Genomic DNA, 12798 nt, shown 5'->3' with positions numbered 1-12798 from the left:
CAATATTCATCCCACCCTCAGAGGTAGCTGCTGTCATCTCAATGGGACAGTCCACAGCTGAGCAATGCAGCTCTCAGAGGATGGGGTCATTTTTCCTAAGTCAGTCACTGCTGTGAGTATTGAACACAGGCTGCTTCAGCTCTAGCTGCTAGGGCTATCCTGTTTATCCATGCATTCTCTGACTTCCTGAAACACACAGGACTTTGCACATCTGGTAGAAATACGCTGGCATGGGTAGGAATGAAAAGCCATAACAAGTACAATCAGGAAGGCCATTTGCACCCGAGGTTGTGGCACTCATCTGCTGGGGTCTGTTCACTGCAGCAGCACAAACACAAACCCTCCTCCCCCTTTATGGGATTGTGAGGAGAGGGGTGGGTATATTTTTAAAAATTCCACATACAATCCAGACAAAAGTCTGGGGCTTTTTTCCAAAGACATGAAACATAATGTTTCACAAGAGAAAATAATTCCATGAAAGATCAGCATGTAATTGCTGTATTAAAAAAAAAAAAGGAAGATATTGCAATATTAAATAGGAAAATAGTAAACAGTAGCCACTGAGTTAGTATTTTCTTAATTTAAATTAGAAGCTGTTTAATTGGAGCCAAAGGTGCAATCATACACAGTTTCACTAATCTAGATAATAAACAGCAAGTTTGGACATGCAAGCAGGATCCAGAAAATGCTTGTCTCCTTCAGGGAAACAGCTCTGCTGGCACTCAGAACATGCTGGATGTCAAACTCTGCTCATCTTTCTACTTTCTGGTTTGAAATTGAAAGGTAGAAAAAATAAAGGGTACAACATAACAAGCAATCCAATGTAAAAAAAGAAAGTCTCATAGTACACTTCACTAATGCAATTAAACCAATTAAAATATGGCTGAATTAACAAACGCCCATACAAGAACGGTACTGGTTTGTTAAACCATTTCTACTATTGCCAGTATGTAAAATAATGGGAAGTTATTATTTGAAAAATACTCCAGGAGTAGTTTATTTTTTGTCCAGAATGGTGATATTCTTTGAGAAATTAGGGTTACTACCTAACTAGAGTTACACAGTATTGTGGACTGAAGCTTTGCTTGAGAAAAGAGCCCACGGTCCATTACGGTGTTTGAGCAATAAGACACAAAAACCTAAGTGAGATTTCTCACATTTGTTTAAAATTCTGTAGGTAAATTAGCTGCACTGGTTTTAAAACTTGCATGAACAAAATCATCAAGTTCTTTATCCAAAGAATAAGTGTTTAACAGCAAAAGTTTCTGAACTGCACATACTCACTAAATCACATATTAATCTCTAACGGAGCAATAAAATTAATTTAATAAAAATGCTCAGGAAAGCACAGGCTGTTCATTCACATAACATGCTACAGAGAAATATTCTGTATGGGATTTAGGGGATAGAGCAAAGCTGTTTCCTGTCTTTACACAGTTTTTGTGTTCACTAAATGGGCTTTTAAATTTGTGTTCCATTTGCCTTTTTTTCTCTGTTCTGATAACATTACACAAAAGTATAAATACATAAACCATTTGACACCAGACCTTATAAAAGACTGTAGCACCTTTAGGGTTTCACTTGCAACTTCTCTTCTGTGTATATAAAGGAGTTTCTCTTAACAGAGGTCACTGTCAACAAAAAAAAAATTCAAATTCAAGGCTGGTAGAAAACCATCAGTAACTAAAAATCTGTCCAGTGGCACTAGGTGAATGGAAGATATGCAGGTCCAAGAGGAAAAAAAAAACCTAAGATGCAACTACTTGGGTGCTTGAAAATGCAAAAAGACTTTTGCCAGCAGAAACCTGACCTGGGCTCAAAAAATAGGACCTTAAGCTACATTCAAGTACTAAGGGCTCACAGGCTTATAAACTGTTGTTTCTCTACTTTTCTTGAACTACAAAAGTCAGTAAGGTGTAAAATTTTCAGTTTAGAAAATAATGAAATTGAGATAAACCAGGGAAAACCTCAAGGAAAAGGATATAACTTAAGGCAACCCCATGTGAGTTAGCCATAAAGTGACTGTGGTCTTAGAAGAAAGGAGCCAAATGAGTTTGATAAGGTTGAGCAGCACCTACCTAAAATCCAGCTTCAAAACCCAGAAAATAACATTGTCTTAAAAGTTATCTCCTTGAGAAACTTGTGCAACATTATTAAAGGCAAGTAAAATGACACCTTCATGTTTCAAGACATATTTTGCCAAATACTTTCTCTGACCACAAAACCTCTGGAAGCTGGGTTTTGTTTCAGGCTCACACTGACTATTGGGAAACTGGTTTGACCTACCAGTTCTTGCATCATTTGATATAAATGGATGTTCCAGAAGCATTCAAGCAGATTTCATTTTTGCTTTCACTAGCCCCTGTTCTTAAATATGCATCAATGTTCTATGTATAGATCATCACAATGGTCAGTCAATACTTTGGAAGTACCACAAAGTTCTCAAGTTTACATAAGATGATTGCCTCAGCTTTAGTCTACAGAGTATTTTTGCATAAGAGACAAACGAGTCCTCCCTGTCAGACTGGACCCAAAGTAACGCACTTTTACACTGAAATTCCCCAAAAATGCCTCTGAAACACTTCAGTAAATAGCATTTGTTTGGCTTCTCTTTGTTAACAAAGAATCACTGCTGCAAAGGTGACACAATGCCTAACCCCTCAAAAGGAAGGGCAACATCTGAAGTCTTCACCTAAATTTGCTCCAAGAAATTTTGCAAAGTTTTAGTCGAGTTTATTTTAGTTCAGATGAGTTTTATCCTAGACTATTTTCTCCTAGACAGAAAATGCTTGAAACACCTGTATGAGCCATATCCTCGAGGCTGTAAATTCAGCAATCATTAGGCAAACACCAAGATCTAAAGCTGGAATAAAGAACATACCCTGCACCAGAGTCCACAGAGGAAAGAGCTCCTGTAGAGTCCTAGAAGGAATGACGACACTCTGCCCCAGCTCCTGCCGGACAGGTGTGCAGAGAGAATCTAGAGACAGCCATGTCTGTGTTCTGCTGAATCTGAGTTTAAACAAGTTTGAAAAGTGGTTTGGTAAGTATTCTGTTTCATGTTACTCTAGTCCTAAAAACAATAGCTACCTTGAGTCATGACCTTATCAGCAAGCTTTAAACATCAAAACATCTGCATAATCTTGAGATGAAACATTTTCTCAGAGCAGGTTACAGATGTGATCAACTTCTTACTAAAGCATGGCAAGTTAACAGTTGCATTGTGGCCATTTGTTCAGCATAGTGTGAGAGCATAAGACCACCTAAGCACTGCAAGATAAATTAAAACTCAAATGTGGAAAGGACTATTGAAAGTTATCTACATTTACAGTTCAATCACACATTTTTATTTAACATCAGTATACAGAGGACAACCCCAGCAAGTTATTTTGTAATGTCAAGTATTTAGTAAAGTTCTTCAGCTGTAACAGTGACAATAGAACAGCTAAAAATAAGCAGTATGAAACAAACATGATCTTCTTAAAATTATAAATATACCAACAATACTTCTTAAAGCTTAATTATTGCAACAGTTAAATTAACAATAGTTCATGTTAGAAAGGCTCTATGAAATTTATTCAAGTTGTCAAGAAATTAGATGGAAGTGTAAAAAGGAAATACATATGAATTTTACTTTTGATTTTCACTAAAGGTAGTCAATACAATTTTGTACAGTATCACCTAACATGTCAATCTTTAACAAACTCCAGTATACAGAATCATAAAATGCAGAAAAAATAGTTTAATCTTTACATGTAAATTGACAGTAAATTAACTGACACAAATTTTATTATTGTAACATAAGCAGGCCAGCAATTTAAATATTAATTTAGTAGTTTTATGTTGTTAAAGGGGCCGACATATACAGTCATTCCAAGTACATACTCAAATTTTAAGAGGTGATAATTCAGAACATGGGTTTTCTAGAAAGTGTTTAGTAAAAGTCATGTTATTTCCTAATCCAGACATCCTCATCATAATGCCTTTACAGGGTTATGATCTCTCCTGGCTGCACTGGAGCCACTTGTCACACCTCCTCACACACGCACACACACATACCTTGCTATAAATATCACACCAGTGTACTCTAGGTTTAATTCACCCTGATAATGTGGGTATGCCATGTGCAACTTTGCTACTGTGCACATTACAGAAAGCTTCAAATTTTAGCATGGTAACCTGAAGTTGTATAGCTGTGTTTCAGTTTAACTATAATCATCCCTGAAGTTTATACAGATACCGTATCACGTTGAAAGAAATCTATTTGATAGTACTTAAATACCAGCAATTGAACTTCAATTGTAATGATGAAATGCTCCTTTCCACTGAGGAAGAATTAGTATGTATAGCTGCTTGTCTCACTCAAATATAGTACATGAATGTTAAGTACTTTCACTAAAACAGAAGCCATACTAAAACATGATACTGTACTACAATTGTAGTTAACTAGAAAATTCAAGGATGTTATAATTTAAGTCTAAGTTTTCCTGTACAAGAAGTCAAATAAATAAATTCCATGTGCATTTGTTTTACAAAGTGGTAGGATGTTTCTCTTGCTAGGTTATACACTGCCATTTCACCCGGGGGTGCTTCTGGCCAATCTTACCTTGAGCTTTCTGACACAGGGAACTCCCCAGCAACTTTCACTCCCAGAAAATGGAGTCACTTACAGACAGTGAACAGTCAGTTCTGAAGCCCAACACAGAAATCATGTAAGCAGTTACTCTGACCACTGAGTTCAGAGAAAACTTATTTTGCATCTCCAAGTACCACTTTGGGGTTTTGTGGGTTGCTTTTGTTGGGGTTTTTTAATTGCTTCCACAGATCCTGTAATTCAGATTGACGTAGCTATAAAGATAGCACAATAAAGTTTACTTTTATTCCTTCCAAATTCTGTTTCTATATTTCTAGATTAATCCAACAGTTCTGTAATCCTGTTTAGGTTTCCCATCAGGGCCTGGCAAAGACAGGGGAGAGAAATGACAGCTAATTGTCACCATGCTGAGGAGAAAAGCTCACACTCTTGTTAAGGCAACCTATTTTTCTGACCGCCCTGAACCTTTCACAGAAACCAGCTCACAAAAAAAAAAAAAAAGAATAAAAAATTGAAACTAATGAACCCTGAACTTCATCCAACTTGTTTCTAATTGAATTTTGCCATTCACTTCACTTCACTGACTGTGAGTTGGCAGAGCAGTTCTGGAAGTGCAATGCAAGAACAGCACATCCCGTGAGGAAGCTCAAGGTAGGATTTTGTACACGCTGAAGCAGTAATTTGGAAAGTTTATAAACAAAGTGTCAGGACAACGTCAGCACTGCACAGACTATCAACTATCACAGGGATCATGGCTGAACAGACACTTCTGGATTTATTTTCCACTCAGGGCAGCACAAGCCCAACCAGAAAAATAAACAGAATTTGTCATACACTGTCAAATTATCCAGCACATGTTTTGATGGCTGTTGGAAATGAGAGGGAGAGGTAGCACTGCTCAATGGCAATTACATTAGACACTGCAAGCCTCCTTTGCTTTTCCATCCAATTCTTTCTTCAGGCTGGCAGTGGCATCAAATTAATGAAGGCCTTCTGAGGCAATGATGGAAGCAGCAGCAAGATTCAGAGGCTTTTACTCTATAGAGTTGGCAGACAAAAAAGTGACAGAGCTTTAAGATCACTTGGGGAGCCATATGTCAAAGGAAGACTAGAAATAGCAACTTTAAACCCCAGAGTAATGGGACATGCTAGGATAAAACAGCTGGTGAAACAGAAATGATGGTATATAACCCAGTAAGAAAGACATCACCATGAGTGTTTTATACTTTGACAATTCTCATTAAATAAAATTAAGTGCTTTCCTATAAACAAAAAGGATGCTCATAACGTCCTTCTGGCACAAGTATTTTCCTAACAAAGCCCTGTAAACATGCCACCAAAATTTAGTTTTTACCAGCAGAGTGAGCTCACTAGAAATGCAAGTGAAATCAAAAAAACAAAATAATTTGTAAATTTCTAAGTAAATACATCCTAAAGAATATGGCATTTACATCAGTGTGCAATATATTAATTTTGAAAGTGATAACTTCAGCATGAAAATTACTTACCTGTAGTTAAAGTTTTCCATATTGGCCAATACATAAATCCTGATTTTTGGTACTGCATACTTTATCTCTGAAATATTTGAAATGTCATATTCCAAATCAAAGTCAATACACAAAAATATTTAAGTTATACTCAGTCTAACAAAACCCACCTCAGCCACTGAAAAATAAATGTGACAGTGTAGTGTTTAATAGTATCCAAAGGAGTTTTAGAAAAAAAGAAAATGTAGCTCACAATAGCAATCTGAGGCACTGCTGTATTTAATAAGATGTGAAGTGCACTGAGTCACAAAAGTATAATTGCTTTAATACTTTCATTTTGAGCAAACATTTTAAATAGTTTAGTGTTTTAAGGGAGTGTTGGCATTTTTTTTTTTAATTAATGCTGGATTTGTAGTTCTCAGGCAAAAAATACTTTTAGGTAACACCCTCCTCCCTTCTCCCATAAAGGGGTTTTCAATTTTAAGTTTTAGATTCAACCTTTAAATATGCATTAAGATGCAGAGCAGACACAGATTTTTACGCACACATATGCTGAGACAAATTTGATAGGATCTCAAAAAAGCCTACATTATACAAACAATTTTAAGAAAAATAATTGAGTGTTACTTGCAAGTTTATAGTAATGAAGATATGGTATCTAAATATATACAGAACCTCTACTTCAAAAGTCAGATTTATGAACCAAATGGTTAAAATCTAACAACAGATTTTCATTTAAGTTGCTCAACACGGCATTATTCAGGTATTACCAGATCACTTCTCTCACTTCAGGTGATAGTCTACATCCCCTTTCAGAAATTTTCACAAAAATAATGGTCCTTTTTCTCAGATCAACTCTGGAAATGTTTTCACAGCTGTAGTCCTTTGAACTGTTGCTGGCAAGCAGAGCTACTGTAGCACAAAGTACTTTTTAATGTAAGAATCACCACATTTAGCTTCAGTCAAAATTTAGCTATCTATACATTGGACAGAAGAAAAATAAAATATTATAGGTGTTCAAGTGCATCAACAACAAGAGTGAAAACTAGTAATAGACTAATGTAGGTTCAGCTGATGGAACTGGTGCCATCAAAAGCACGAGCTTGTAGTGGTTGAACTGCCTTAACAAACCTGACAGGAACAGAACACTCAAACTACTGAGAGAAAGCTTGCAGGATTTTCCCTAACTTAAATACATAAATCAAAACCTGGCTATAATTATTGTTCCTTGTTAATACTGATTCACAATTTAAGAGCATAAACTACAGTCAGTACAGGGCTCACAAATCTGTGCATAAAATGGCTGATGTTTTAATAAGAAGTGGTTTCACATTAATGGCAGGCCACCACAGAAAAGAATGGAGGAATAAAACACTTTGGTTTTCACTTTTTCAGAGGCTCACGTTTCTCATTAGACTTAGAAGCAGCAGCTTTTCATAAGCTACTCTCATTGGGAGTGCTTATTTTTTAGAAAACATTAGAAGGATTATGATTATTTTAGTGTTTGACAGGTTTTACTTCAATTTTTACATAAATAGCTTTCACCATATTGTGGTTATGCTTAAGTATAAGAACACTGATCAATAGTTTAGATGCACAGTATTTATTTCTTCTGCTGGAAGGCAACTATATTTAATAATTGTATCCAAGACACTTCAAATCATTCAGAAATATGGCATGCAGTATCCAAAAGTATGGCTCTGAGGATATTTTTTTACATTAAGCATAAAGAAATTTTATATTCAACATTCATTATATTTCAAGAAAACTATCTATTCAGAGTTCTAGCTCTTTGATGCAGCATTAAGGATTAAAACTTACCACTTTACCAGGCCTTGCCCATGTGCAAATAAATCCCTCCTGACAAGCAGTGACTATACAGTCTTCAAGAAAAATTAACACAGTCAGTCTTTCATGTGCTATCTTTTTACAGATAAGAGGCTCTAACAAGGGAACATCTTCCATTCGGGGACAGAGAGGTGTTCCCAAAGTTTTAGCTGGGTCCGTTTTGGTTTTAGTAACTAGGTTCAGTTTGTCACTGCTCTTGCTAGATATATGTCCCATGCTATGGTTTCTCTTGTGATCTTTTTCATGGTGTCTTTCCTTCCGATCGTGTAGCGATAAGGTTGCAAATTTACTAACGCCAGAAGCAATGGCACCATCCATGACACTGCTTTTACTGCCAGCGTTTGAGACTGCAGAGTGTGGAAGGCTGTTTGACCGTGGAAGAGGAGGGGGTACAGAGTTTCCAGGTGTTGTGATACTGTTTCCATTACTTCCTGGGTTAGTTCCACCGCTTCCCGCAGGTGGACTTGTGGCATTCATGACATTTGTATGTGTCCTTGCTCTTGACAGAGGTTGGTGGGGGAAGAGGATATCTTCTGTAAGATCCCACAAACACAGCTGCGTGTCCTGGCCTACTGAACCAAATCTATACGTAACACTTACTGGACGACTGTCTGTAGAGTTCCTTTTGGACAGTCTGGACTGCGTGCTATTTGCTCGATCTCTGCCAAAATGAAGGTCTTGGAAATCCTCATCGCTTCCGCTAAATTCCATGGGGTCGCTCTCTTCTACACTAGTGGTGTACGGATCAAAGGCCACCACGCTGACCCACGACTTGTGTCCGTGGCCTCGCGCTATGACTCGACAGTCCACGAAAGACCAAACTGTCACCAAGTCATCCTCTCCTCCTGTCACTATGTATTTCCCATCGGGGCTCCAACACACACACAGCAGTCCTCCAAAGTAGCTTTTCATTGTACCATGCAATTCCACCGAGTCAAAGTTAAACACGCGAAGAAAACCATCCTGGCTCACGCACGCCAAGAACTTCCCATCAGGGGAAAAGGCAAATTCGTTCAGGGCACCCTCACCTACTGTCCATTTAAGCAGAGGGTTTCTTGTGGATTTACTCTTGCAAGTGTGCACTGCAAAATTCTCTCCTTGTTTAAGTAGCTGGTAGTGCGGGGCTGTGGTACCACAAGTGTGCTCCACGTTATACAAGTACATATTGCCACTGGAATGAGCTACTAGGAAAAGGCTTTCCGAACCTGGTACCCATTTTACACAGGTTACTCGGGACTTGTCTATTAGTCTCTGTGAAAAACAAAGAAGATACACATCAGAAACTCTGAAAATTAAAGTTTCCATGATTAACTGTAAATCTGAGCTTTCTGGGGGATGAGGAGCAATAGTTCAATAAAGTGAACTTAACTTTCTAGACAGGAACTATGTTGGTTACTGTATTTGCTAAAACTTATCAGGCAGTAGAGGGGAAATTATTTTCAGACCAAGTACTTTCAAAGGTTATTATTATGGTCCAGTCATGTGCCACAAAGACCGTACTTCAGTCGAGCCAATCTGTTATGAATCTAAAGGCAGTGCTCTTTGGTTTACTTTTCCCTGTGTAGGCTGAAGAGCATGAGAAGGAAACAAGAAAACACTGAATAAACTAAAGGGGAAAAAAGGCAATTACTCATCTGGATTATAAGCAAACAGGTTACAAATCAACAACAGTAAATTTAGGCTCTGATTTTATCTGAAATCACAAATAAAATCCAACCTTTAAAAAAAAATCTACAGCTTTTACTGATTCAGGGAGCAAAGGCCGCATACACAGTGACCCTGTTATCATGTAAGTCAGTAGGTAAATGCACGGGCTGGGTGAATTCACAAGGCATCACCAACTTTTCACCTTGGAATCCCCAACCTCCAATTATTTTTCTTTCAATAGCCAAGGACCTGTCAATACCCTGTTACCATTTGATTAAGCACTTTCTTTTAAAAAATAACATTTTAATAGTGTTCATCATTGCAAAAGAATGCACACACATTAAACAAACATTCCTGTTCATAATGTCTTCAATGCCCTAAGAACTGAGAGGTGAAGTTTGACTCCTCTGACTCCTGTAGCTCTGGTGGACTTCCACAACTTACCATGTTGTCCATGGCACCACTCAGCTGTAACTTGCAGACAAGTAATTCTTTACAAGCACATTCAAGATTTGTATTTGGTATATTGATTGAAAGCAGAAACAAGAGCTGAGCTACACAAAAGGCAAGAATGCAAATATAAAGAGCCTAAGGAATACCAGAACAAGTTGCAAAAGCCCTAAAAAGAAAATAGAAAGAAGAATTCTCCCCCCTCAAACCTTGCTATGCTGTTTATCACACACAAAACCATCAAACTAATGGATAATACATCAACTGTTATCTGTTGTGGAATTGTCACTGGAAAGCAGCACCTGGCCATTTTAGATCACACTTCTGCTGCTCTCAGCCTCAGTACAAAACCAGAAAGTCTCTCTCCTGTAATTTCTCATTGTTTAAAACAGCCATGGGACATTTGAGAGCTGAGAGATGTAACTAAATATGGCACTGTTCCTTCAAATGGAGTAGCTTTAAAATAATAGAGTCTATGATTCTGTTGTGATATAGTCTGTGATTCTGTTGTGATATTTTAACTAGTTTGTCATATATTCACTGATATATATCATGCATGCCTCAATAATGATGGCATCAGAAACATTAGGGAGAAAGTTACCTGGCACACAGTAGGAGAACATGGGCAGGGAACACCAGCCCAGCTGGTTTCCTGTAGGCACCAATCTTCTCATTGCCAGTATGGCAACAAAAGCAAAATTTCTTGCTCTCTGCTAAAGCAGCTCAATCTGACATACAACCTTTATTTGTAAGAGCATCTGCTCAACTTTTATATCAATAATGGCACTTTATGTCTACAACCATGTTGGCCTACATGATCCTAAATACTGCAGAGAAACTCTGCAAACATGATCTTTACTTCAAGGAGGCTGTGAAAAACAGAAGATTACAATTTGCAATGAGAACAGATCAGCTCAGGAAGATACAGAGGGACTCTAATCTGACATGTACAAGTGACCAGAATGCATCCCCTTCTCAGGATACAAACTCTGAAGTTCTGACTTTCGGGAGTTTTAAAAGCTTTCAGTTGGGTTCACAAAGTTCTGCAGCACAACAAAGCCAGAGCTGCAGTCAGTAGGAGCAGCAGATGCATTACAAGAATGGTCTGAGTGCAGTATCAGCACATCAGTGAGGAATGTGAGATAAAGAGCTTATGTTCAGTCTGATGGAAGAACAGGAAGTGAAGAAGCTTCACTCACCAGGCAGAAACACTTGCCAAGATTATCTTGGTCATGTTTTGAAGAACTTGAAGGGACAAAATTACAGACACAGGCCACAAATGACTGAAAAATCTGAGACAGTCAAAGAAATCTGCATTAAGGCCTTACACAGCTTTGGCAACAAAGATACAGGACGAGTTTATTAGAAAAAAAATGCAGCTCAAGGCTTTGGTTTAAATTAAAAAAGGATTAAAAAATAAGATGAAAAAGCACTGGCTAATTTGATAACAACCAATCACTGCCTGGAAAACTGAATCTGTGAGGTGTATTTGACTGGTTTGGCAGTAAGAAAATATCACTGTTTTAATTCTGACACAGCTGGAAGGAGTACCACTGTGGCTACAGATGGACTTATGTAGGCACCCACAAGCTGCACAGTATCTATCACTCACCTCAGCTTTTCAAGTCTCTATCATCCTCTATATCAACAGATTTTTTTAAAAATAGTAACAAGTTAAGACTATGCTAGGGCTATTGCATTTTATGTTCAACATAACCTATCATAACAGGTTGATTTATTTCATGTATCATATACATTCTGATTGCTATTCTGATTGCTCTACCACAGCTGATAGGCAAAGCAGAGCTCCCTGAAGCACCAATTACTCACAGGAGAGGTGGTGAATTCTGTTACCTCCAGCACGAGTGCTGGATCTATAGAACAATGTTCACACTAATTCAGACCACCTTATGCCTACAGTTATTCCTAAAGACTGTCTAAACTCGAAATATATTCCAAATCCAATAGGCACCTTCATCTTGAATCAAATGAACTGGTTCAACCATCCGTGCTCATGTTTCTCTGAAAGGGGCTTTAAATACAAGTCCTTACAAACTTACAAACACATCTAGGGCAAACTTCAATACTGTAATCAACAGAATAAAAATATATTTCAGTTTTAGATTTGGTTGTAACTGCAGATAACGTCAGTGTGGGAAACAAGAATTTGTCATTTATTGCAGCCTACTGTGTGCAGTTTTGGTAGCACTGAGCAAATCCTTACATTAGCTTGGTACAAGAGAGATCACCTCATTTAAATTTCCACCAAACTGTCAAAAGGCCACATTTCCATCCCACAGAAATTTTGTCTGACAAAAGCACAGACAAAAAGCAATACTGGCTGCTGGAAGTGGCTGCAGTGCTTCCAGCATGTGGGGAATACCACAGGAGCTATTCAGGCTGCAGCACAGCTCTGCACTGGAGTCACCAGACACCATCAAGGCCTGGAAAGGTGCACTGGGCCTTGATATAAATATTCCAGCAGAAGTTTTTTTCAAAATAATTCAGCTCAGCTACAGGAGTGGGAACTACTCTGTGATATGCAACCAGCTGTTTAGAGTATGTCTGCTACCCTTCTTAATACTTACAATATTATTGTACAAGAATAAATAAGACACTTTTGGAGGGGTGGGTGGGGGTGGTAGGACAATGCTAAAATTACAATTCAACTACTTATACAGAGGTTTTTACCAACAGACAAAAGATTGATTAAGAGATTCTCCAGCACTGTTTCCCACTCAACACAAGCAGAGGCAGAGCAGCTGGGACAAG

At 37.9% G+C, this 12798-nt stretch overlaps 1 protein-coding gene across 4 annotated transcripts in view; it reads right to left on the bottom strand.

The window, feature by feature from the left end:
* The window catches only part of WDR20 (WD repeat domain 20), a 48126-nt gene that overhangs the window by 5822 nt on the left and 29506 nt on the right, over nt 1–12798 (bottom strand). For 2 of the 4 annotated variants that reach the window (XM_058026878.1, XM_058026880.1), the window contains exon 3: nt 7903–9180. In XM_058026878.1, coding sequence (XP_057882861.1) covers nt 7903–9180 — 1278 coding nt within the window. Of the gene's footprint in view, nt 1–2779; nt 3013–3051; nt 6170–7902; nt 9181–12798 lie in introns of those variants that run through there. The other 2 variants (XM_058026877.1, XM_058026879.1) reach the window with 2 other exon arrangements.

This window comes from Melospiza georgiana, chromosome 6 (assembly GCF_028018845.1).
Source record: "Melospiza georgiana isolate bMelGeo1 chromosome 6, bMelGeo1.pri, whole genome shotgun sequence".
NCBI classification, from domain to species: domain Eukaryota; kingdom Metazoa; phylum Chordata; class Aves; order Passeriformes; family Passerellidae; genus Melospiza; species Melospiza georgiana.
The sequence above is the reverse complement of the archived record's forward strand: the minus strand, read 5'-3'. Positions and strand labels throughout refer to the sequence as shown.